The following is a 27871-nucleotide window of genomic DNA, read 5'->3' on the forward strand; positions in this document are numbered from 1 at the left end:
TGGTAATTGATAACTTGATAAGTAGTTCTGAGAGTCAATTATCGTTTTGCCTGTAGAGCTTCATCACCTAGCCCACAATGCCCACATTCCTCAACTGAATTTTAAAAAATTCTTGGAAGCATCATCACTCCATAAACACAAGCTTAGCAAAGCTTTAAATAATGTAATGGTTTCCTTTTTTTCTCATTGATGAACTCTCTCATTTGGAGGCTGTACCTTCTGTTATTGCTCCTAGGTTTGTTGTACGGGTTTGTATGAATCTGCTTCACTGAGCCTCAGCTATAAATCATTGTTTTACCCAATGAGCCATCTCTCCATCTCTCTGTCTCTCTCAACCAGGTTGTTGGTTCAAGCCCTACTTAAGATTTAAGCACATCAACTACACTGAAAGTTTATTGTCAACAGGGCTATCTCTCAAAGGTCCTGATTACCATCATTACCAAATGGATTACCTGATCATTGCCCATTGTGGCATTTTGCTACACACAAGCTGGTTTCATTGGTTACTTCTAAAACAGTGACGAGATCGGAGAGCATTACATTAATTGTGAAATGCTTTGGCCATGTGAAAAGTCAAAATACATTTTCTTTTTCTATTCACAATATCATTCCTAGAGGAAAGGGATATTTTATGAGCACAAATTCTTTAACATTCCGTTTTACTGGAACTGCTTCTTTCAAAGACTGCACAGACACAGAGCACACTGAATGGAGCTGAACTGTGTGTTCTTCTATTTCAAATCACCCCAATACTTTCATATCATCTCCAACAGCCTTTCTTTTGTATTGAGAACTTTCTAGTTAAATATTGCCACTCCTTCCCTATTGTTGAGTTAAAATCCTGGAACTCCCTAGCTGCATAGTGGACTGTGCCTACACCACCTGGATTGGACTGTGGTTCAAGAGGACAGCTCACAAACACCTTTTCCAGGGCAATTAGGGATTTGCAATAAAGCAGCCACAACCACATCCCTTGACTGAATAAAAAAACAACGACGTCAGAGATTTTCAAAGAGGGATAGAATTTCTATAAGATTATTAAGTTTATTTTGATTTAGAGAAAGTACTATTCTATACTTTAAGAGCAATGATTTGAGGGTGCTGCGCCTTTCCTTTGCCTGGTTAACATGGTCTTTGACAAATTAAGTTCAGTCTTATTGGGTGGGTGTCTGGAGAAATCCATGAGAATATATTGACATGAAAAGTCATTTCCTCATTGCACGTTATGAACCAGGCCAGATCTCCTCAAAACATTTCAAGAAATTAGCCCGGACCCTAACTTGGCTAGTTGTTTTAAGCAGGTGTATAGTGGATATTCCAGGAGCGATGCAGCTGGTTAAACAACTTTGTTTTAAACAAGACAGAATTTATTTGCAAGATTACCAAATGAAACACAAACAAAAGAGAACAGAATACAGAATAACTTAACCTATCCAAGAACCCAACGGATTATCCCAATTTAGTGATGCTGTTCCAAATTCCTATAACAATCCCCACAAACACCCGTTGGCAGGACGCAGGTAAAATCAAACACAGGGGTCTTACAGGAGAGATGTCAGAGAGAGGGAGGATCAGCATGGACCTGCTCCTTTGAGACCAGCAGCTTCACAACTGACTGACTGCTTTCAATGAACAGTCAGACTGCTAAAACCAACCCAACCCAAACCAAACCAAACCAAACCAAACCAGAGAAGAGCTGCGCTGAGAGAACTGGCCACTCCTCTTTCACTGTACAAGTGTTTTTCAAAAAAACTTAAAAGAAACGCAATAGCTAACCCCAGATTTTTTAGAATCCGGTTTTTACAACCTCTCTTAAATAAAAGGGCATGAACAGCTCCTTTGTTAAAGGAGCCATATCATCCCCATCTCAGAAAGTTTCAATGTATTTGAAGTTGCCTTTAGAAGCGAAAATTAAACTGGTACATAATTAAAACACAGCTTGTACATTTAGCACAGGAGTATTCCTTAGGAGATACATGTTGCCATTAAAAATATTTCTATTAAAAGATGCATGTCCTCTCAGCCATTTATTTACCTTGACACCAGGGGTTAAAGAGTAGGTGAAAATCTCCTGCTGTGATCTGTTGAATGGATGCACCTCCACTCGGGTAAAGGACCAGGTAGATTTGATAGTGGCCAGTGCAGGCATTTGGTGGACTCTGAACAGCCAGGTGAACATATCCTGGAGTGGCCTGGAGACAGAATGTCCATTTGCCCCTCTTCATCTTAGAGTGCAGCACTTGAATTCGAGTCCCATCTGCTTCTGATGGGGCAGGCCCTGTATTGATGGTTACACATCTTAACCGAAGCACACTTACAACCTAATCACCTCCCTCAGAAAATAGAATGGGAGGGAACGAGGAAGACTGAACCTTAATCCAACCCAGATATTCAAGAGTCGACCCAAATAACCATTCCAAACTAATTCAAGATTCACTTTATATATAGGGCACACGTGTATTTCAACTTGAAAACAAAAAATGCTGGAGATCACAGTGGGTTAAAAAAACTTCATTGGAGAGAGACCAAGCTAACGTTTCAAGTCTAGATGACTCTTCATCAGACCTGAACTGAAATGTGAGAATGGCAGAACAATAGTGTGTCTGACTGCCAAACTGGGAAGAACAGACTGTTCCACTGGAATGGGGGGGAAGGGGAGAGAGGACATGGGGACAGACAATATAACAAGTAAAGCTAAAAGAAAGGGATGGATTGGGAGTGGGTTCACAATTTGAAAGTGTTGAACTCAATATTAAGTCCAGAAGGCTGCGAAGTGCCTGTTCTGAAGATGACATGTTGGTTCTCTAGTGTGTGCCGTGATTCATTGGAGCATTACAGCATGCCAAGGGGACAGTGGGCATGCAAGCTGGACTCTGTGTTAAAATGACTGGCTACAGGAATGTCTGAGTCCTACTTGCATACAGACCAGAGGTTTTCTGCAAAGTGGTCACCCAATCTGCATTTGGTTTCTCCAATGTAGAGGTAAAAACAATGATTGCAGATGCTGGAAAACAGATTCTAGATTAGAGTGGTGCTGGAAACGCACAGCAGTTCAGGCAGCATCCGAGGAGCAGGAAAATCAACATTTCAGGCAAACCTCTATTCCTGATGAAGGGCTTTTGCCTGAAATGTCGATTTTCCTGCTCCTCCGATGCTGCCTGAACTGCTGTGCGTTTCCAGCACCACTCTAATCTCCAATGTAGAGAAGGCCACATTGGGTGCAGAGAATACAATAGATAAGATTGGAGGAGGTACAGGTGAAATGCTGCTTCACCTAGAAAGACTGTTTAGGCCCTTAGATGGTGAGCAGGGAGGTGATGAAGGGGCAGGTGTTGCACCTTCCGTGGTTACATGGGAAGGTGGCCGAGGGAAGGGAGGGTGGTGTTAGTGGTTGACGAATGGACTAGGGTGACCCAGAGGGAACCATTCCTGTGAAATGCAGATGGGGGGGGGGATTTGTATGGTGATGGCGTTCTGCTAGAGTTGTCTGAAATGGCAGTGAATGATCCTTTGAATGTGGAGGCTGGTTGGATGAAAAGTGAAGACAAGCTTGAAACCGAAAGCGGGATGTGTGCTGTTCTGGCGGAGTTTTAAACCGAGTGAGTCCGGACGAGTTAACCTCAGCACAAACCTATGTGTACAAACATTGCCAGCTGGTCTCCACCCTCCAGGTACGCCCGCTCTTTAAACTCCACACGTAGGCGGAATTCCTGTCCCCTCCGGACCAGGAGCCTGTCCTTCTCAATCTCGATGGTGTGATGCTCGGTGTTGTTGGTCTCACACTGCAAGTCCACCGCCCCCAAGTACATGTCTGCAATCGGAAAATAGCCAATGCTTTCATTTACATCTAGTTACAGGCATGTGGACATTTCCACCCTATGTAAGTCTTATTCTTTGCTTGAGAAAGAATTGTTGCCAATTTTAAATCAACTATTATTAAATCGATTTACAAATGATATATTTAGGCACATTTAATTTTATTCTATGCGTGGTAATTAAGTCTTACCTTTTGTTGCCATATTTTTTGCTGCCTTCACTGTACAGAAATGAAGATCTGCTCTTGCTGTTACTGTCTGCTTTTTGCGTGGCAAAACGCTATAGATTGATGTCCATTAACAATCTCCATGCGTTAAACTTGGATCTCCAGTTCCAACGTCGTCAGAATATATATCCATCAGTTCCACTGGTACCAAGGGAGCTACAGCAAACACGAACTACCTGATTGGCTAATACAGGAATTCCCACAGGAACAAGAAAAAAGCCCAGGCAATTTCACTCCTCCCCAGCTCCATTCAAAGTCAACACTGGGAGCCAGTGACGTTAGGATAAAGCAGCATGCAGAAAGATAGCATTGAGCTACACACACAGACACAGAGGAGTGTTGATGGGCTGGGGGATGTTTACACTCCAGCTATGCTAGGAAACTGACTGAACCACTCTTCCACTTCCCATAGGAATAGCTGCACTCTGCTCTACAGGCTGTCCCCCTGGCCATACAAACATGAACTGCCCCCGCAGGACCATCAACTCGGTGAAAGATGCCCTTTGAAGTGCCCGAAACTTGGCCTTCCAGTGTAAAGAGTTGACTTCAGCTTGGCACATTCCAAGGTCCTGCATGCTGAGGGAATAAAATACTAAAACTTGGGACAGCTGCCACCAAGACACAGTGGGGAAAGACCACTGTCTGAGGTCTTTCAGCCTAAGTATAAAGAGGGTCCATTCAATGGTCAGATTCTCTCATTGTCTCAAAATAAATAGTTTCCTGATTAAGTTGAAAATGTCTTTGGTTTTACAACTGCAGAGAAGCTGTGAGAAATGTTTTGCTCTTTTCTCTCAAAGATTGTATAGAATTGATTTAGAATCTTGAAATGTACTTGTAGGTGATTTTTAAAAATTATATATTTTGACAATGGAAAAACACTCATTCTCACCTGAAAGCAGACATTGCCAGATGGAAAAAGAGATTAACTCCTTATCCTGACACATTATCCATTAAATCACATAGGATTCACAATGAGCCAAGAGTTAATAAACGTCAGCTTCACACTGGGCAACATTTCAACTGTGGTTAACAAATCTCCCCAGTGGATGGTGTTGTTGTGGGGGTTGAGGAGGGGAATGCTTAAAGGGCATAAAAAAGCCAGTCTCGCTTTTGACTTTTCACTGCAGTGGGAAATCAGAACAATGACATAACTGTGTTTACTTTAAAACCACTTCACTGCAACTGTGAAGCTGATGGATGGATACACCCTAACTGTACACAGCTTGACGAATCTGAGGCGACACCACAGGAAGGAACGAGTAGCTGTAGATTGCTCAGACTATCGATCTGGAATTGCTACACTGCTAGGATAGCAGGATTGTCTCTATGGGTCTGAAATGTTGTTAGTCTTTTCGGGAATGAAAAGTCATTCAGTCTTTCATTCTGGTAAATTGACTGCAGAGATGAGAAATGAGAAATATCCCAGCCAGCCAATAATGCTGCTTTAAAAATCTCTGCTCTCACTCTTATCATTCAAAGAGAGTAAAAGTTAAAACACACTTGACTTTGTCATATTATTCTCAGTATGCTTGACTTTATTAGTTCCAGTTCACACTCTTGATCATCTCATACTTTCAAAGTGGCCAAATAGATAACATTTTGGAAATGGAAGACACAGTTCTGTTTGGTAGAATAAAATTTATTAATCTTTAAACAAAAAAAAATTCCACAGGATAATATGACCATAGTAAGTTGTGGCTTGCTGTTACATTTTACAGTGTAGCACCAATCCTGTACATCTAATCAAATCCAGCATTGTCTTTCTAAACAAACATACTATAATGTTGGAATTATGTTATGCCTGAATGTTAGATTAGATCTACATAATTTGCTTTCAATATGGTGCACAAAAAGATGGTGTAATTGATTTGGGATTGATTGGAAGCAACAAAATGAGTAAGGTTCCTTTAAAGACATAAAGTATCTCTTCCAAAAAATAAATAACTTGCTTCTGATGAAAGGTTCAATCTCCAAAGTATTCGATCATCTTTTCATTTCACTCCACGTGTTGTAGATTTTCAGCATTTTGTTTTATTTTAAGTTTACATAATTCCTGGTTTCCCTTTTTAACATTAAGTTTACCCTCACCCACGCCAACCCTCCTTCAGTTCACTAAGCTATTGAGAACCAATAAACATCTTTGTACTCAATTCAAGGCTGCATCTTGAATTTGGCTAAGTATTCATTTTTGTAGCACTAATTTCTTACTGTCACTGGCATAATTCAAATTATTGAATAATTCAAGTTTTGAATATTAAAAAAAATCAAGTGATCAGGATTAGATTTATTTCTGATATGTTACAGAAATGAAACGTAAACTCTTTTACACTCTCTACATAGATACTGCCTAAGTTGCTGAGTGTCTTTTTTTTCCAGAAATTTCTGTTTGCATCTCAGATTTTCAGCATCCTACTTTTCAATTAAATCTTTAAAAATGTCATTTTCTACAGCTTGGCCTGGATGCCAAGAGCTCTTCATTGGATTTAAAACATTCAATCTGGTCATTCTACTTAGAATGTCAGAGACTTACTGCTGTTTATTACAGGAAAGAACTACAAACTCCAAATGGTGTCAAAGTAGGTAAGCATTTGGTACCCTAAATTAAACAGATTCACCTATGACCAACTAAAGTGGAAATCACTTTTCCTCCACAGCCTATCTTTCTTAAAAAATGAGTGGCATGACAAAAGTCCTCCAAAACTGCCACATAAATTCAGCATTAACAGTTTTTAACTTGCAGGAAGCGTGGATGTATTGCAAATATAATTAAATTTCAAGGCATTGCTCTGAGAGTTAAACATGTTCAGAGGTATAAAGTCAAGTCAAAAGTATTTAAAATTACATCGAAAAGAACAGTATTTACATATCTACTTCCGAACAAGGCAGTAGTTAACATTGCACTATTTTCAGGAATTCAAAGCATTACCAGTAATTTAGGACATTAATAAACTGTAATTACAGAGATTTATCAAATTACAAATTTAAACAAAAAAAGTACAAAATCAGGCAACAGAATGATTTTTATATAATTTGCAATGAGATAGAAGTCAGCAAAGTGAGCATAAAAAAAAAGATATGCATGTTAGGGACACATGTTTGAAATGGGCATTGAACACTGTGCATTTATCTTTGATGTGGAGATGCTGGTGTTGGACTGGTGTGGACAAAATTCAATATTTATCTTTGAATAGTGCCATGGATTGGATCCAGCATCTGGCACATACTGTCTTGCTGTGAATTGTTGCAGGCAGATAAAGAGTGCAAAGTAATTCACAGTCCTGCTCAATCAATCCCCAACTCATCATTAGAGATCAGAAGCTCTCAATCTAATACAAGTAGCCCATACATCACCTGGAGACTAAAAGGGCATAAATGTAAATATGATTATGTAGCGCTGCTTCTTAGTCCAATTCCCACATTGTAACAACAATGTTATAAGGCAATCTTAGTCACAATTCTACAGTTGGGAAAATGTGTATAGATCTGCTTAAAAGTTAATTAACTCAGGTGATTTATTAATTATTATACATGCAGATTACCTACTTATTCTTCAAATTCAATACCTAAAATACGCCTGGGTGTAACATTCACTGCTCATGAAAGGAGGGTCTGCAACATAAGGACCAGTTCATCTGATCTTAAAAATGATTTCTGTTATTTCTGCTCTGCTTCCAAGTCTCATTGGAATTCCGTAGTAAATTGTCCCAGGAGTTACGTACACTAAATTGTTCTCACCAGCTTTGTAAAGACCTTCAAAATATGGATTCAAAAAATAAGCAGCTATTGCCAGTGGAAAAATCTGCCCAGCATGAGTATGACCTGTTGAAAGTAAGAGTAAGAATAACTTAGATATTACATTTCCATTAATAATTCCAACCAAGATGTTGTGAATTAGAATAACACAATCCAGTAGTGAAACATATGCTCACTATACCAACAATGCCCAAGATTTTACACAGCCTTGTGGATCAATATGTTTCAGCAAGCTCAAGGGACTGAATGCTCTACTCCTGCTCGTATTTCCTATGTTTCCTTGTAAAGAAAATGCCATAGTAGCCAATTACATCTACACTTACTGTGCCAACATACATTTCATTGCGTGAAATCATTCCATCATTTCATATGTGAGGGAGCAGAACTCAGGATGCATATACACACATATTGGATTATTTAAACAGAAATGTTTTTACATTATAGATGTCTTAAATTTCAAAATATACTTTATTGGATTTAAAGATGTCCTAATATTGTGAAAGAAGTGATATAAAAAGCAGTGGTGGGGAGGCGATGTTCCAATGGTATTATTGCAAGACTATTAATCTAGAAACTCAGCGAATGTTCTGGGGAGCCGGGTTCGAAACCCATGGCAGATGGTAGAATTTAACTTCAATTTTTTAAAAGGTTTCTGGCATTAATAGCCTAACGATGACCATGAAATTATGGTTGATTGTCAGGAAAACCCCATCTGGTTCACTAATGTCCTTTAGGGAAGGAAATAGAACATAAAACATTACAAGGCAGTACAGGTCCTTCGGCCCTTGATGTTGCACTGACCTGTGGAACCAATCTGAAGCCCAACTATCCTACATTATTCCATTATCATCCATATGTTTATCCAATGACCATTTAAATGCCCTTAAAGTTGGCAAGTCTGCTACTGTTGCAGGCGGTGCATTCCACGACCCTACTACTCTGAGTAAAGAAACCACCTCTGACATCTGTCCTATATCTATCACCTCTCAATTTAAAGCTATGCCTCCTCGTGCTAGCCATCACTACCCAAGGACAAAGGCTCTCACTGTCCACCCTATCTAACTCTCTGATTATCTCATATGTCTCAATTAAGTCATCTCCCAACCTTCTTCTAACAAAAACAGCTTCAAGTCCCTCAGCCTTTCCTCATAAAACCTTCCCTCCATAGCAGTCAATATCCTAGTAAATCTCCTCTGAACCCTTTCCAAAGCTTCCACATCCTTCCTATAATGACCAGACTTTATGCAATTCTCCAAGCTGCAACATGACCTCATGGCTCCAAAACTCAATCCTTTTACCAATAAAAATTAACACACCGTATGTCTTCTTAACAATCCTATCAACCTAGGTGGCAACTTTCATGGATCCATTTACATGGACAGAGATCGCTTTGCTCATCTACACTGACAAGAATCTTACCATTAGCCCAGTACTCTTTATTTCTGTTCCTGTTAAATCTACCATCCTCACCTGGTCTGGCTTACAGCTTATTCCAGATCAAGAGCAATATGGTTGACTCTTAACTACCCTCTGGGCAATTAGGGATGGGCAATAAATGCTGGCCTCGCCAGTGACACCCTCACCTCGTGAGTGAATAAAAAGCTCTTTAAGTTAAAAGCAACAATTAAATGAATGATCTAGTCAATATAATAAATTCAACGTCAATCAAGCCAGGGGCTCAGGAAGCAGAAAAGTAATAAAACACTGCTTTCCCAATCAGGAAGAAAACAATGATCCTTTAACTACAGAGATTCCTGTTTGCCCATGACAAATGTTTAATCAAGAGTATTTGCAGAATTAACAAGATTGCATTTAACCCCATTTCAAAACAGCGACTTTTCTGTGGTTTCCTCCTTTATATAAGATGACTTTGAACATAACTCCCTGCTGCAAATGCAGGATCAAGTAGTTTGTATAAATTTTAAACACAGGTTTCTTTTGTATGTAGTTGTATATTACTATATAATATGAACTCAATTGAGCACTAAAACAAAGTGTGTTCAATGAAGTCTTCTGTGGCAAACAAACTTTCACGAACGCTTTAATCACAGAAAGAAAGCAAACTCATTCGTGTAGCCTGATAAGATCTCTGGAGTTGAAGAAAATTGTCAAAAGATTGTCTCAGAACCTCTGCAATGTCACAAATTAGTACAATTTTCCTTATCTTTATTTTCTGCTCCAATATTTTTCCCTTATTTTCTTTTGATCTGAAGACAAGTACTTATTCTAGACGGTGGTTTCCACAGTATGAGTAGTCTTGAGTGGCTTAGTCACAGATGAAATTTGAGGGCAAGGGAACATTGCAGTGGAACCTATACCTGACCTGATGTGACAAACAGGTAGTATGCATAGGATAATAAACAGGAACAGGCTGATTTGTGCATTCCATTCCACCAACCACCTCACCTTGGGATTATAAGATTTTGGAACTCACCTGGTTAAGATCAGTTATCTCAACATAGACCAGGCATTAGGCCTTGACTCCTCAGGCCCTAGCAGTTCATTAAAACGTTATACAGAGTATTTATTTATTTCAGCTAAATAACTGACTTTATAATTGGTGTTTGCAAAAACTATAGAAATGAGAAAGAGTTTGGAGAAATTAGAAAGAGCTTAGAGAGGAAAAGAGAGAGAGCCAGGGGAGTACTTGGTTCTTCACCAACTCAGGAGGAGTCTCTCTGTTCTCTGCAGTCAAAACACACAATAAACCTTAAGAAGATTTTGATCTTTCTAGTAATAGTTATTGGAAGCACTAACTTTGAACTGGAAAGACAGATAATTTTAATAACCAGTCACCTTGTGTCTCTTACCAACTTGTGGAAACATCTGGAGAAAGATAGTTGAAGCAATGTGTAGGCCAACAGAAACTCCCTAAAGATCTTCTCAACAACAGAACCTGGGAACAAAGACTATGGAACTGTCTTTCCAGATTTTCCCCTCTGTTCATAATTTATCTCACCCTGCCTCTTTGCTTGTGTATTTGTAATGGTGCATTTATAAGGGGATTAGAACTTAGTAGCATTGTATCTGATGGTTTATTACTGTTTACCTGTAGCTAGAGTTTAACTATTTGAAATAAATATTGAATTTTGTTCAGTACAGAAACTAGGACCATGCTGTCTATCAATCTGGATCTGAAAGATAGGTAAATTGGGATACGTTTATAAAATCTTTTGTGATGGCTTCAAGAATAGTGGGGTTCAACTGCAAGCAAACGACAACAGTTAGGGGTAACATCAGTTCCTCCATCTTCATAATTTCTGTTCTAATGGTCCTTTTGTGTCCAACAGCATCTCCAGTCCAAGAAAGCAGTCCTGGGCTCGGCCCTCAAACCTTTTCTATTTCATTTCTATAGATGCGAAGCATGCAAGGCTAGCATTCCTTTGATATTAACTTCCTCCTTCTATAAAGTGACTAGTCAAGTCAGCAGTACAAATCTGGAAATCACTGTGAAAAAAGGCACAGCAAAGAACTGCCCTTAAACCAAAAGTACTACATTTTCCTGAGGAACTGTACAAAGGAACAGCTCAAATGCACAGTCCAATTTCCAAGTTAGCAATCTTTGTAATAAAAGGGACAAGTGATTCATTAAATAACAGTTCTTTAGTTGCGCAGATTATATAGCAACATTGGAAATATAACTACGGCCTTTAATACAGGCTGGATGGATGGAAAAGAAAGCAATTTTTCAACACATGTTTAACTTAATAGTCACTTACGTCTGACTGCTGACAACTATAGAAAAGCAGCTATGTCAATATGTATGAAATTAGTGTGAGGAACAGATCTTTAAATCAATGCCACATACCCATCAGTATGTAATCTGCATTTCTTCAATCATATTTTAGTATCAAAAATATTCTAACCTTATTAAATATTGCTATTAAACACCATTTGGGCTGTCAGACAATAAAGTAACATCTCCTCTGAATCCCCCATTTCTGTTTGATTTTGAATACCTAATTAGAATGTTTGGGACAATTCATGGTGTAGAGGTAATTGCACTTGAACATCAATGATGAACAATTCTGGAGTTCATTCACTTTTGTAAACCTCTATTTCTCTTTGATTCTCAAAATTATCAAAAACATTTCTGCTCTCATTTCTAGTAGTATGAAAGGAGAACTGTAACTGTTGCCTGAGACCTGTACCTGGACGGCCTCACCAATTTTTTAACATCATGTCCTCCGATTGCCGATCTTTATTGCTATCAATGCTGCTGGAAAGGATAGACATATTTTCAGAGCTTCCCACATTTATTCTTGTGGTGCACATTCTGCAAATTTAACTCCAGTCAAAACTAGAATTGGGTTCCTATTTGATACTTTGACCCAGTTTAATAACTTAAATGCCAGTACACATTGAGACATTTTCGAATGGGGTCTTGCATACAACCTGCTGAATTCCATTATGTAGTCTTCCATGGTGTTATTCTCAGTCTTTCTAAATTTGTCAAAGTCTGGCCACACCTCATAAGCAGTCAATAAATCATATTATTAATAAATTTTTTCCACAAATGTTGATCATCTGGCCAAACCTACATCTCTTTGACTCTCTGACTCTATGTATATATCATCAGCCTCCACTTCAAAAACGTTGCTTCAGATCTTAGTTCTGTACAACAATGAAATTGCTATGGCCGTACCTAGTTTCCTCTTTGCTAAAGAAATAACACAGGTCCACCCTGTAATTTCATTCTTTCATTAATCATGAAGCTAATTTTTCAGAAAATAGGGTGGCTAATCATGCCCCTGAAACTGTACATTTTGACATCACCATCCTCATCAGTGTTATACTCCAAAACATAAATGTATTTAAATAGAGTTCAAGGCCACACTTTTTAGTGAGTGCTTTATTTCAGTTAACCACACCCCATGAACCTCACATCCTACTGATTCACATCCAATGAATTCAATCTATCGATCCATTATTCCCACATTCCATTTGTTCTCAGGTATTCCTTCAAACCATGTTTGACGATAACATGTCAGACACAAATCCGTTTGAAACACTCAGTCAGTTACTTGGTTGGCCATTGAACAAATCTTGGCTTAAAAAATGTTGGTGTCAAAATGAGAGACGAGTATGCATGCAAATATTGCCTTAATACTGAATTCTAGATAGAGTCATAGAGATGTACAGCATGGAAACAGACCTTCGGTCCAACCTGTCCATGCCGACCAGATATCCCAACACAATCTGGTCCCACCTGCCAGCGCCCGGCCCATATCCCTCCAAACCCTTCCTATTCATATAACCATCCAAATGCCTCTTAAATGCTGCAATTGTACCAGCCTCCACCACATCCTCTGGCAGCTCATTCCATACACGTACCACCCTCTGCGTGAAAAAGTTGCCCCTTAGGTCTCTTTTATATCTTTCCCCTCTCACCTTGAACCTATGCCCTCTCGTTCTGGACTCCCCAACCCCAGGGAAAAGTCTTTGTCTATTTATCCTATTCATGCCCCTCATAATTTTGTAAACCTCTATAGGGTCACCCCTCAGTCTCTGATGCTCCAGGGAAAACAGCCCCAGCCTGTTCAGCCTCTCCCTATAGCTCAGATCCTCCAACCCTGGCAACATCCTTAAATCTTTTCTGAACCCTTTCAAGTTTCACAACATCTTTCCGATAGGAAGGAGACCAGAATTGCACGCAATATTCCAACAGTGGCCGAACCAATGTCCTGTACAGCCGCAACATGACCTCCCAACTCCTGTACTCAATACTCTGACCAATAAAGGAAAGCATACCAAACACCTTCTTCACTATCCTATCTACCTGCGACTCCACCTTCAAGGAGCTATGAACCTGCACTCCAAGGTCTCTTTGTTCAGCAACACTCCCTAGGACCTTACCATTAAGTGTATAAGTCCTGCTAAGAGTTGCTTTCCCAAAATGCAGCATCTCACATTTATCTGAATTAAACTCCATCTGCCACTTCTCAGCCCATTGGCCCATCTGGTCCAGATCCTGTTGTAATCTGAGGTAACCCTCTTCGCTGTCCACTACACCTCCAATTCTGGTGTCATTTGCAAACTTACTAACTGTACCTCTTATGCTCGCATCGAAATCATTTATGTAAATGACAAAAAGTAGAGGGCCCAGCACCAATCCTTGTGGCACTCCACTGGTCACAGGCCTCCAGTCTGAAAAACAACCCTCCACCACCACCCTCTTCTTCTACTTTTGAGCCAGTTCTGTATCCAAATGGCTAGTTCTCCCTGTATTCCACTAGATCTAACCTTCCTAATCAGTCTCCCATGGGGAACCTTGTCGAATGCCTTACTGAAGTCCATATAGATCACATCTACTGCTCTGCCCTCATCAATCTTCTTTGTTACTTCTTCAAAAAACCCAATCAACTTTGTGAGACATGACTTCCCACGCACAAAGCCATGTTGATTATCCCGAATCAGTCCTTGCCTTTCCAAATACATGTACATCCTGTCTCTCTGAATTCCCTTCAACAATTTCCCCACCACAGAGGTCAGGCTCACTGGTCTATAGTTCCCTGGCTTGTCTTTAACAGTGGCACCACGTTTGCCAACCTCCAGTCTTCCAGCACCTCACCTGTGACTATCGATGATACAAATATCTCAGCAAAAGGCCCAGCAATCACTTCTCTAGCTTCCCACAAAGTTCTCGGGTACACCTGATCAGTTCCTGGGGATTTATCCACGTTTAACCATTTCAAGACATCCAGCACTTCCTCCTCTGTAATCTGGACATTTTGCAAGATGTCACCATCTATTTCCCTACATTCTATATCTTCCATATCCTTTTCCACAGTAAATACTGATGCAAAATATTCATTTAGTATCTACCCCATTTTCTGTAGCTCCACACAAAGGCCACCTTGCTGATCTTTGAGGGGCCCTATTCTCTCCCTCGTTACCCTTTCGTCCTTAATATATTTGCAAAAACCCTTTGGATTATCCTTAATTCTATTTGCCAAAGCTATCTCATGTCCCCGTTTTGCCCTCCTGATTTCCCTCTTAAGTATACTCCTACTTTCTTTATGATCTTCTAAGGATTCACTCAATCTATCCTGTCTGTCCCTGACATATGCTTCCTTCTTTTTCTTAACCAAACACTCAATTTCTTTAGTCATCCAGCATTTCCTATACCTACCAGCCTTCCCTTTCACCCTGACAGGAATAAACTTTCTCTGGATTCTTATTATCTCATTTCTGAAGGCTTCCCATTTTCCAGCCATCCCTTTACCTGCGAACATCTGCCTCTAATCAGCTTTTGAAAGTGCTTGCCTAATCCCATCAAAATTGGCCTTCCTCCAATTTAGAACTTCCATCACTATTTTAAAACGAATAGAATTATGGTCGCTGGCCCCAAAGTGCTCCCCCACTGACACCTCAGTCACCTGCCCTGCCTCATTTTCCAAGAGTAGGTCAAGTTTTGCACCTTCTCTAGTAGGTACATCCACATACTGAATCAGAAAATGCCCAAAGATGTGCAGGTTAGGTGGAATGGCCATGCTAAATTGCCCCATAGTGTCCAGGGATGTGCAGGCTAGGTGGATTAGCCATGGAAAATGTGGGGTTACAGGGATAAAGTAGGTGGTGGGTCAGGGTGGGATGCTCTTCAGAGGGTTGGTGTGGATTCGATGGGCCGAATGGCCTGCTTCTGCACTGTAGCGATTCTATCATTCCAATAAAATATAAGATTCTTTGCACTGAGTTCAAACATGACTCATTCTTTATCAGAAGTGTGAAATGTGTAAAAACTTGCCTCCTTCAGTGTCTCCCTTATCCCAAAATCTAATTTTAAAAACTCAAACTTGGCATTATTTAACCTGTGCTAACACAGTTCTTTTCTTTTCTCTCCTACTCTTTTGAACCTTGGTGTACTGCCCCAGGAGCCTTGCTCTCTCAAAACAAAAAAACTTCCTTTGCCTCACTGTAATGAATATTATCTCATTTTAAGCTTTATTTTCCTCTCTCCATTTCTTCTGACTGCATTGGCTCAATATGTGCAAACCTGTCCCATTAAAGTATGCCCAACTCCAACCTGATCACAACACGCTGCTGTAATCTCAGAGTTAACACCAGGATACCTCCTGTTGCAAGGTGAAATAAGTGGATATTGGAAGTAATGAAAAGGTGTCTTGGACAAAAGAGGAGAAGTTTGGCTTAAAAAGTAATAGCCAGGATTTTACAATCAGCGGTGAAAGAATGGTGTTCACCTTTGCCCGTGCTTTACAATTCCCCATAGACTTGTGTAGGCTTTTGAACAATAATTCATTATTCCTCAATAGCCTTTTCATTGCCCCACCCTCTTCAGGACACCTGTAACATGTAAAAGTAGGGCAAACAACAGAGAGAGTCCTCAACCAATAAGATTAAAAATCCTCACAAAGTCTCACAGACTCTAAACAAATAAGTATAAATTAGAATATTTAATGATAAATTCATGGAACAAAATGCGAAATAAAAGGAGGGAGAACAGAATGGAGAGAAAGATATCCTTGTGAATTGTCATAAACTACTTTTAAAAATGCTTATAAAAACAAGCTGTTGTTGAAAGAAACAAAAGTGACAGAAAGCAGATGTAAAAAAAAATTCTTAAAAATTCTACAACAACAATTAAATTCTGAAGAACAAGACTACACACTTGTAAAAGTAACATTTCAGTGCTGCAGAGGCCGTTTGGCAGTCAAGACGTACCACACCAAGAAAAGGAATTTGTACCTAAATGTGCAAGCCCTAACATTTAGTGAATAACAAGTAGATAAGGACTGAAAATCCGGGGTCTACTGGCAAGTAACTTATTTGGCAAAGCTATTGCAGGAGCAAGGCAAAGGAGAAATCAACTTCTTGGTTTCTAAATTGTGCAGACTCTTGAAGATATTAACCAATTTACTCCATAACAACAGCGGAGCAGCGAAAGCCTCGGAATAGCAACACTGAGTTATAATAAAGCACTTAAATAAACTCAGCAAATAGAGGTAGACTCAACAGGTCCAATAGCATGACTTCAGATTCAAATCAATAAATATCTAAACCAAGAAGGAATGCTTTATGAAGAAATCACATTCTATTTACCGGACCATTTCAGAGCACAGCATTAACAACTTTAAGGTCAAGAAATAAATATAAGTACCAGAAAATGTAATAACCTTTCTCACTTTTTGCAGAGGATTATAACATGAACCTGGGTCATCCACATCTCTTTCTGAACCCTTCTAACTTTCAAGTTACTGGAAATGGTTAGAAAAATCATGTAAATTAATTGCAAACGAACTCTGTACCAACAAATACTACTTTAGACTTTGCTTTAACAGATTCTGATTTTCACACCAGATGTTTTTTGCATTAAAGGACAAAACTAAACAAGAAATAACAGAGGAGGTGCATACCTGAGAGAATCAAGCTGATATCTGGTCTACTTTGTAAGGCACGTTTAGCAGCTATTGGTTGGTGTGCCAACAATACTATAGCATCTTTAGTACTGCAACCATTTAGTGCTTTATTTAAGTCCATACCATGTCCAGGATACCTACACAAAAACAGCAACAGGCAGGTCATGAGATACACTAAAGTGATCAATAATACATGGGTAGAGTGATCCACCTAGCTCCTTTCATATCCTTGTTCTGTAATAGGGTACAGAGAGAAAGAGGTGTCATGGACCAGGCCAGACTCCCTCAAAACATTTCAAGAAGGTAGTCCAGACCCTAACTTTTCTAGTTGTTGTAAGCAGGTGAGACGTGTATGTACCAGGAGTGATGTCGCTGGCCCAACCTCTCTGTTTTAAATAAAACAGGATTTATTTACACACAAACAAATGAGTACAGAACATAGAATAACTTATCTGAAAACCCAATCGATTCTATCGCAACTTAATGTTGCTGTCCTAAATACTTGCAATATCCCCACAAATACCCCTTGGGGAAAAAAGATCAATTCAAACACAGGTTTTTACAGGAGAGAGACTGTAGAGAGACTGGATCAGTAAGGAGCTGTTTCTTTGGGTCCAGCAGCTTCTCTGACTTCCCAGCTAAAACCTGACTAGCACTTGCAAAACAGCCAGACTGCTAAAACCTAACCAAACCAAAACAAACCCTGAACTGGGAGAATTGGCTGCTCCCCTTTCATTGTACAAGTGATTTTTTGTCAAACATAAAAGCTTCTTCAAGTAGATCAACCCAGACATATCAGAACCTCTGTCTTCACGCTCCAAAAAGAAACCAAGGACAACATGATCTCGTTAAAGGAACAGCATCATCACAGAGATAAGATTTGCTCTTAATCTCTCAGACCCAGCTTTGTACTCCTCATTTTCCAGTTCTATTGAAATGCTATTTCTTGTTAAACTTTTTTAAAAAAAATTGACATAAGGACATTCCCTGTGTGGAACACTAAGTGGTTCAGGGTAAAGTCTTTTTCTGATATCTTGGTACTCAGCAGTTTTTTAAGCAACTTGCATAAAGAGAAAAGCAACTTAATATTGCAGTACTTAATATCTCCGTTTTCTCCCCTTGGATATTCCACTCCACTAGCCCCACCGCAAAAAGCTCAGACGTGGAACTAAGAAGGCTGACAAATGTGACACTGCCCAATATACTTTGCTGCTCTGAATTGATCCTTAGGGGAGGAGATTAATTCAACACAGAGGTAATACGTTCCACACTCCAGAGCCTCTGTTCAATGCCTTAGCTGAGATAAGGAATAAAGACTTCGGGCAATCTAACCCACAGTAAATTATGTCACAGCAAAGACAGCAGTCTGGCTACAACCTAGGGGCCCTTACGATGTTGATCTGGTTCCCTTCACTGGGATTTAGTTCTCGCTCTCTGATTTCCCCCTGATTGGCTGGTAAATAAGTTGGACCTCTAAGTGTCTACCAATGGGGAGGCCAAATGAAATTAAAGTGCCCACAGGTAATTAAATGGCCAGCATCTCGTCTTTCGCATACTTGAATCCCCGGTGGGGTGGGGATTCCAAGCCTACAGCTGTCAGCCATTCTCCAAAGGCTCTCTTGTGGTGCCGTGGCAGTGTCCCTACGCCTGGACCAGGAGGCCTGGGTTCAAGTCTCACCTGCTTTAGATGTGTGTCTTAGCAGGTTCCTCAGTTAGGCATAGATCGTCTGTTAACCATTGAACAAGACTGTGACAATGTCCTATCTCTGAACCAGGAAGCCTGGGCTCAAATCCCAACAGCTCTAGGGGTACACCAGGACATCTCTGAACAGGTTGGTTCAAAAACTAGTCTGCTTAGCAACCTTCAGGAGACTGTAAAATATCTGATGCACCACTAAATTCCGATGGGCTCAGGGATAAACATTAATTTCTGTGTTTTTAACAAAATGTTATTTCATGATTTCAATTATTACGTGGTACTCAAGTACATTTTAAAAAATAATCATTGTAATTATTTTGTAAACATTCTAAGTCCAAAATTCCCATTTTTGGGGTCAATTTTCAAACTGAGATATAAGGTGCATTTGAAGGTTTTCCCAGATCTGCAACATCTACAAAGCGCCTCTGATTTCAAGAGTACCTTCTCATGCATGGAATGGGGTATACCATAGTCTCACTAGAACAATCCAATAAAACCATGCACACAGCTATATGTGGATTCAAACAGTTACTTTATAAAAACTGATGGCCTCCATTTTTTTCAATTCATTTCATTATTCTCCATCCATCCTTGGAGTTAAGGCACCATAACTGGCCATTTAACCAATCCTGCACAGCAAATGCTATTGGCATAATTTTCAAAGTTGTGTATTATTTTCACAATCATAATCTCGGTTTAAATAAAGGACGTAGTAGTTGGAATCACACGGGAATGTGTGGCTTGAACTTTACGTTCAGGGAAAGAAAATCTGCAAGGTTTCACTTTGACAAGTATGCAGTTGTGCATTACATTTCAGTGAACAAATCACTGACATTTTGTTAAAAGGGAAAATGTAACAAACTTCCTGCTTGCTTTTTGTGCATGACTCAATGAGGAAAAAGGAGGCCCGCTACTGTGTGCCAGATATTTGACTTTCTCAGAAAAGCTGCTGCATTCTATACCTTTGGAACACATTCCACAAGACTGAGTACACAGTGGCAGGATGGAAAAGGATGAACCCACCGTAACATCTCTGCTTCGATGTCATCAACCCCAGCCAGACAGAACCAGTCCTTATCCTCACGGAGACTGTGAATCTTCACATGGTCATTGTGGAGCGGCCGGATATTTAGGGACTGTAGATGCTTAAACCAGTTCGTGACATCAGCACTGTAATAGTCGTGGTTACCTGGGAGTCATTCAAAAAGGTGACACATACGTTACGGTTTATTCAGCCACACTTCCATCAGTCGTCTCAAATTAACGAGGTTAAAAAAAATGAGGGAGAACATGCTCATGAATTCTATGTTATCTGAACAACCAAGAGAAAAGACTGGAAATCCTGACTGCTGGCGTAATCAGAATGTGAGAATCCTTGTAACATGGTAAACATGGGAATATTTATTATTATTTCACATCATGGGGGCATCACTGACTAGGGCAGCATCTATTGCCTATCCCCAAATGTTCTTGAGAAGATAGTGACAATCTGCCTTCTCGAACTTTTGCAGTCCATCTGGGTGTAGCTAAACCCAAAGACATTGTAGGTTTTTGAGCCAGTGATAGAGAACAGAGACATATTTGATATACTTCCAAAATTAGGATGGTGTATGGCTTGGAGGAGAACCTGCAGCTGGGAGAATTAACGTGCTTTCTAGATGGTGGAGATCACAGGTTTGGAAGGTGCTATCAAAGGAGTCTTGCGCACTGACAGTGGGAGGGAAAAGATTTTTTAAGACATTGATCAAGTCAGTGCTTTGACCCTGATGACATCGCATTGTTCGAGCTGCAGTCATCCAGATAACTGGAAAATATTCCATTATACTCCTGACTTGGGTCTGGAAAATACAGGACAGACTTTGGGAAACAAGAGGTCATAGAATTCTCAGTCTTAACCTGGTATTGTAGCTATGGTAATTATATAGTTGGTCCAGTTCAGTTTCTGCTGAATGGTAAACTTCAAGATGTTGAAAGTAGGGATTCAGCAATGGTAATGCCATTGAATGTCAAGGGGCAATGGTTAGATTTTCTCTTATTAGAGACGGTCATTGCCTGGAACTTAAGTGACAAGTTAAATTCACACCATACCCAGTCTGGGAATTAGTGTTGTCTAGGTCTTGCTGCATGCAAAACTGAATTGTTTCAATATCTGAAGTGTCACAAACAAGACTGAGTTCTGCACAATCATCAGTAGTCATACCTATTTCTGCCATCATGATCACAGAATTGAATCACAGACCCTACAATGTGGAAGCAGGCCATTCAACCTCTTGAGTCCACACCAATTCTGCAGGGCATCCCACCCAGACTCACCCCCTACCCGATAACCTTGCATTTCCCACGAGTAACCAACCTCGCCTACACACCCCTGGACAATTTAGCATAGCCAATCCACCCAATCTGCACATCTTTGGACTGTGGGAGAAAATTGGAGCACCCAGAGGAAAGCCACACAGACACAGAGAAAACATGCAAACTCCACACAGGTAGTCACCCAAAGGTGGAATCGAACCCAGATCCCTAGCAATCTGAGGCAGCAGTGCTAACCACTGAGCCACTGTGCTGCCCTGACAGACAGAGTCACTGATAAAGCAGCTGAAAATGATCGGGTCTAGAACATTATCATGAGGAACTCCTGTAGTGATATCCGGGGGTCAAAATGATTTGTAGTTATTGGAAGCCATCATCTTTCCTTCTACTGGTTATAATTCAACCAATGAACAGCTTCCCCTGCTCCACTGCAACTTCCATTGACTTCAATTTTGCCAGGACTTTCTAATGTTGCATATGATCAAAAGTTACCTTGAAGTCAAGCACAGTCAGTTACTCTAATCCTGCCCCAGGAGCAGCTCTTTACCAATACTGTAATGAGGTCAGAAGGCAGGGAACCAGGTAGGACCCAAACGGAGAACCAGTGCGCAGATTATTGTTGGGCAGATGCCACTTGATAGCACTGATGTTGACACTAACTATCACTTCACTGATGATTGAGAATACACTGATGAGATGGTAATTGGCTGAAGTGAATTGATGTCAACAGGATATACCTGGACAATGCTCTACATTGTGGTGTACGTGCCTGTATTATAGCTGTCCTAGAAGAGCTTGGCTAGAGGGTGTGGCTTGTTCTGAAGTTCATGCACAACAGTCAGGATGCTGTTTGGGCCCAATGCCTTTGTGGTACCCAGTGACTTCATCCACTGAATCACAGATGATTGATATTTGTGATGCTGGGGACCTCTGGTGGAGGCTGAGACAGATCATTCATTCAAAATGACGACAAATGCTTCAGCCTCGTCTTTGGAATTTATACCTTCTCACCTCCCGCGATCATTACGGATTGGGGTTATTAGTGGAGCTTCCTCTTACTGTTAGCTCGTTTGATCATCTACCATTATTAATAACTTTCTGTGGCAGGACTACAGAGCTTAGAACTGATTTGTTGGTGTGGGATCACACAGCTCAGTCTATCACATTTTGCCTTCCATGTAGCCCACACCAGTAATTCGGTGTCGTCACTTCACCAGGTTGGCATTTTTAAATATGCCTGATGTGCTCTTGGCATGCTCCTATACCTTCCTCTTAGAACCAGAGGTGATCCCCTGGCTTGAGTGGACATATACTGGGTTGTGAAGATACAAACGAGGTTGAATACAATCCTCTTGCTGTTGATGGTCAATAGCACCTTGTGGGTACCCAGTTTGGAGTTGCTAGATCAGTTCTGAATCCATCAACTGTATCAAATTGGTAGTGCCATACATGATGAAGCGTACCCTCAATGTGAAGTCTTCACAACAAATATTCAATGGTCATTCCTACTAAGCCTATTATGGACACATGAATTTGTAACAGATAGACTGATGAGGGTGAGGTAAAGTAGACTTTCCTTTTTTATTGATTCTCTCACCATTTGCTTCAGACCCATTTGGTTGACTACTCTTTCCATACTCAGCCAACTTGGTCAGCAGCGGTGCTATCAAGTCACTCTGGTGATGGGGAATTAAAGACCCTCCCTCCAGATTACGTTCTGCGCCCTTGCTACCCTCAAAGAATCTCCAAGTAGACAGTACAAAACTCGAGAATTTCATGCCCTTGTTTGGCCTCATGCCATGATACTACATGGGTCCAGAGTCAATGTTGAGAATGCACATGCATGAACTTCAGAACAAGCCACTTCCTCCCAAATGTGTACCACTGTACCATCTTCTCTGTTGATCTGTTCTGCCAGTGGGACAAGGCTTTTGATGGAGTGGTCTGGTTGTAAGGTATAATTCTGGGAATGATATTAAGTCAGGCTGTTGTTTTACTTGTCTGTGACTGCTCTCGTAAATTTGTCACAAATCCTCAGACTTCGGTGATAACTTTCATGGTCAACTGAACAGAGTGTGACTTTCTGGTTTTTGGTGCCTAGGTCTGTGAGTTTTATTCTTTGTCGCCCTCTCTGTAGCAGAATTTGGATTTAGACTTAATTTGTATTTGCCATGCATGTCTATTTTACATACATTTGCAATATACCTGCACAGAAACATTTACAAATTACACACTGTTTGGTGAGTGGGATTTTTTCCAATTATTTAAGAGGTTGGTGCACCCTTAGACTGCTGAAAGAATCAGGGGAAGGTCTGCCTTCTTGGACTAAATCATTTTGCATGTGTTCATCCTGCGTAATGTGACATTGAAAATAAAAATTTATACATTTAATTCCTCTAATTCCCAATTTGTTTTAATAAAGCATGGTTTCAATGGCTGTTACTTGTTAAATGAAGAGAACCTTTACCTGTAACAAAGTATGTCCCTAATTTTGGCATCAGCTGTCGTAGTGGTTCTGTGGCTTTTCGGAGGTTGACTACCTGAGAGTCTGAGAGGTCACCAACAATCACAATGATATCTGAAAATCATGTAGTTAGTTAGATAACGTTTACTATCTCACTAATTCAAAATAAATCATGGCCATATGTACAGCAGTATTTGTCAGAAACATGTGGACAATATTGTCATTGTTTTTGCTTTCCTTTGACTTCCTAGGAATAATTAGAACAAAACACACCCAGTCCATGTCAACACTGCCCTACTTCCACAAGAAGTTAATTGCAGTTACTATTCTTATCCCATAACCTTTCACTCACTGATCAAACCTCATGCTGTATGTTGACAGTTTCCCTCAACCATGTATCCTCCAAGTGAATTCCACATCGTCACAGCTCTGTGCAAAATGTGTGCAAAATCTGCCCTATGTTCTAAATCAGAGTGCATCTAAATCAGAATGGATTTCAGAATCCATTTTGGTCCCTGATCCATACTGAGCGAGCTAATCTCAAATAAATTTAGCATGGGAACATTTGACTGCAGTGCACTGCAGGAAGGAGGAAGGCAAATAAATAAAACCCGGAATAACGCACTCTGACAGGAGGGCAAAAGTGATTTTGCTTTTGATATCCTTTAAATTCTACAGCTCTATACACGCTCACTGACATGGGCTACTTGAGAAAAGTGTAGTCCTAGACTGCAACTTGTCGAGTGTCACTCAAGCCATGTGAACTGTAAGTGTTGATCGAGAGGGACATAAAACAACAAACTACCAGTGGGCATGGTTAAGAAAGAAGACACAATTCATTCCATGTGCTATTACACAGGAATTAAACAAGCAGGAGCAGGACTGAATCCTTAGCCTTACACCTCAATAAAAACACAACTGATCTTCCAACTCAATCCTACCTTTCTGCTCCTCTTAGCCCTTGATTCGCTAAAAGAAATATCTGTCACATTGGATCTTAAACAATTTCAAAGATAGAGCATCTACAACTTTTTTGGATTAACAATTCTAAAGTTTTACCAGCTTCTGAATGAAGGGAATTCTCTTTGTCTAAATCCTAAATGACTGACCCCTTATCTGGAGATTATGTTCTTGTGGTTGATTTTCCCAAAGCAGGGGAAACCACCTCTCAGTGTCTCATGTGTTTCAATTGGCTTACCTCTCATATTACTAAACTTGGAAGAATTCAGGCCAATTCACTTAGTGCTTAAGAGGGAAAAACCTAGGAAGAAATCTAGTGAACCTTTATTACATTGCCTCCAATACGAGTACATCCTAGCTGAAATATGAAGACCAACACTGCAGTCAGCACCACAGCTCTGTACAATTGTAGCAAGATTTCATTATTCTTCTATTTGAATCTCCTTGCAATAAAGGTCAACATGCTGTTTGTCTTCCTCATGGCTTACTGTATCTGTACACTAGGTTCTTATGTTTTTGGACAACTATTCCCAAACATCTCTGAACATTAATATTTAGGGGCTTTAAGTCTTTATTTCTTACCACTAAGTGAATCACTTCACACTTCTACATATATTCATTTTACAAACCTATTGTTAACTCATTTAACCAGTCTATGTCACTTTGCAGCTTAATTGCATCCTCCTCTCAGCTTGTATTTCTAAATAGTGTTGTATTGTCAGCGAACCTGGAAACACTCTCGATTTCTCAGAGTGAATCAATAAAATTGATCATAAATGGTGCAGGACCCAGCACTGATTCTAGTCACAGCTTGCCAATTTGAAACTGACACCATCTGCTTCTCCTTCTTACCATTCCTCTATCCATGTTATTATATCACTTTAAACTTAATGAACCATTATCTTATGTTTTAACTTTTTGTGTGATATCTTGATCAAATGCATTTTAACTCCTTTATTGACAAAATACTAAAAAGGAATTGTCTAAAATGACTCTTTGACAAAATCATGGTAACTTTGAATATGCTATGATTTGCAACTGCGTTATTAAAACTTGCTTGATAATAGGTTCCAACATTTTGGGCTAACTGATCTGTAATTCCCAGTTTTCTGTCTCCATCCTTTCATCAGTAGTTGCATTATATTTGCTAACTTCCAATCCACTGAGATCTTTCTAAAGTCTAAGACACTTTGGAAAGTTGTAGCTACTGCATACACCGTTTTAAAATGCTCCAATGTAGGCTGTTCGATGCTACCCACTTTATCAGCTTTTTGACCCTGAAGTTTCTTGAATACTTTTTATCTAATGCTACTAATTAGATTCAGTTCTTCACCTTTATTAGCCCTATGGTTAATTTGTGGGATTACTCATTAACCCTGCTTCATTATACAGGGCTAGTTTTATGTAAAGTTGGTTCAATAAGAAAATAAGAAATAGGAGCAAAAACAGGCTTCAGAAAATGGTTATGGAAGTATTCTACAAAATTATGTCCCAGATTGCCTTTGTCAATTTGATTTTCCAGTCTATATGCAGGTTAAAGACCACACAAATTTTGCATTGCCTTTGTTACAAGCTCCAATTATTTATTGTTTGATAATGGTAGATGTTTTATTAACTACTCCCAACAGCATCTTCTGGCCATTTTTTCCACCAATACATATTCTACTTCCTGATCTTGTCAGGCAGGATCCTTCCTATTACTGTTCTTATATCACCCATTACTTCAGGATGATTTCTCACTTTAAATTATTGGTTATCTTTTCAAAATGTTCAAAATATCCTGCAATATATATTTCCCAACCTTGATCAGCTTGTAACTACATCCCCATCATGGCAATTGGAACGAAACTATTCATCTCTAATTGTGCTGCTGATTCATCTATTTTGTGCATACATTACACATTCAAAAATAGCCTTGCTTTTCTTTTAATAATTATTGTTTACATGGACCTAACTTGACTCTGACTGCAACCAGTTAGCATGTGCTGGCTCAGGTAACCATGCAAAGCTTGAGGTTCTGCCTTTTAATTTGGAGCCCAACTTCTCAAACTCTCCACGTGAACTGTTCTTTCTAACTTCAGGTTTCCAATGCAGAAAGAAGGTTTTGCCTTCTTTGGCTTGGCTCTTGTTGAAGCATGTGGATCCATTTATTAGCTATGCAGCGTACCTGGATTGAGTTCATTGACCATCTTCACAACTGTTTCAAGTTTGGTCCTTCCTACTGTGGGCCCTAGGTGAATGTCAGCTAACAAAACCATCCTCAAATTATGGAATGACTGAGGTAGTTTGTGGACAGGTATTTCCACCTGTTTGATGACAGGAGGCTGCCGAGCATTGTGAAGGCCCACAACAGTGCAGCTAACACTGAAGAGGAGGGCCAGGAGCAACTTGACTGTATTGCGGCTGTGAGAGGGGGCAGCCCGGCTGAAGGGCAGCAGCTTGTGGGCCTGTTCCAGGAGCCCAAGCACCAGGAGGCTGAAAATGAGGAAGACGTACATCCCCAGGCAGGTGTAGGAGATCAGGGAAAAGAGGTGAGGCTCTTCTGACACCAAGGCCAGCAGGGAGAAGAAGCTGGAGTGAGCCAGGAGGAGGAAAAGCCACACAGCCACCTTCCAGCCGGTGAAACACTGGGAGCCATGGGCAGAGAGAGTGTGCAGGTTGGACACGGCCCTCTTCCAGATGTACCTCGAACCGATTGACATGAGGCAGTTGATGAAGAGCAGGAACTGCACCCGGAATAGCTGCAACAGGGTCGTCTGGTCGAAGTAGTCGCCGAAACTCCGCGAAATGACCATGGAGCAAAGTACAGCAGCGGCCGCCAGGGAGACCCGGACCTCCCAGGACAACCTGCCCAGAGACAACATCTTCCAGCAGCAGCAGCAGCAACAACAACCACCCCGGGCCTCCTCTTCACAATCTCTGCTGCTGCTCTCGTTGTTAATTCCCCCTCACTCACTCACTCACTCACTCCCGGCGATGAGTGCTGCAACAGTTGCATCAATCCAACAAACACCGCCAACTTTCCTCAGTCGTTCGCGGGGCCCTGCATTTCTGCTGCGCCCACCGCGTCCTCGGCTCCCGGGCAAGCAGCTTGGGGGCGGAGTGACAGCCCCGGGTTCCGTTAGAACGTGGGCCCGGAGATTCCGGGTTCGAAAACCTACCGCGCGACCCGCGCGCGCCCTGCAAACTGCAAGACCATAGCAACCCACTGTGGAGGTACTCTGCCGGCGCGAGGAATACTGTTATGATAACTCGCAGCAGCATTG

At 40.5% G+C, this 27871-nt stretch overlaps 2 protein-coding genes across 4 annotated transcripts in view; both read right to left on the reverse strand.

Moving 5' to 3' along the window:
• Positions 1 to 4406, reverse strand: part of tgm2l (transglutaminase 2, like) — a 35203-nt gene extending 30797 nt beyond the window's left edge. The window contains exons 1-3 of one of the 3 annotated variants that reach the window (XM_072547491.1): positions 4007 to 4406; positions 3632 to 3811; positions 2036 to 2278 (exon numbers count right to left, since the gene is read on the reverse strand). In XM_072547491.1, coding sequence (XP_072403592.1) covers positions 2036 to 2278; positions 3632 to 3811; positions 4007 to 4019 — 436 coding nt within the window. In that variant the 5' untranslated portion in view covers positions 4020 to 4406. The remainder of the gene's footprint in view (positions 1 to 2035; positions 2279 to 3631; positions 3812 to 4006) is intronic. The other 2 variants (XM_072547490.1, XM_072547492.1) reach the window with 2 other exon arrangements.
• A 1206-nt stretch (positions 4407 to 5612) lies between these two features.
• tmppe (transmembrane protein with metallophosphoesterase domain) lies at positions 5613 to 27850 on the reverse strand. The gene is made up of 5 exons (XM_072547493.1): positions 26773 to 27850; positions 23649 to 23759; positions 19895 to 20060; positions 17170 to 17309; positions 5613 to 7861 (listed from the first exon to the last, which is right to left on the reverse strand). The coding sequence occupies exons 1-5, from the start codon at positions 27467 to 27469 to the stop codon at positions 7671 to 7673; spliced, it is 1305 nt and encodes a 434-aa protein (XP_072403594.1). The 5' UTR covers positions 27470 to 27850; the 3' UTR covers positions 5613 to 7670.
• Positions 27851 to 27871: the final 21 nt, after the last annotated feature.

Source organism: Chiloscyllium punctatum, chromosome 26 (assembly GCF_047496795.1).
Source record: "Chiloscyllium punctatum isolate Juve2018m chromosome 26, sChiPun1.3, whole genome shotgun sequence".
NCBI lineage: Eukaryota > Metazoa > Chordata > Chondrichthyes > Orectolobiformes > Hemiscylliidae > Chiloscyllium > Chiloscyllium punctatum.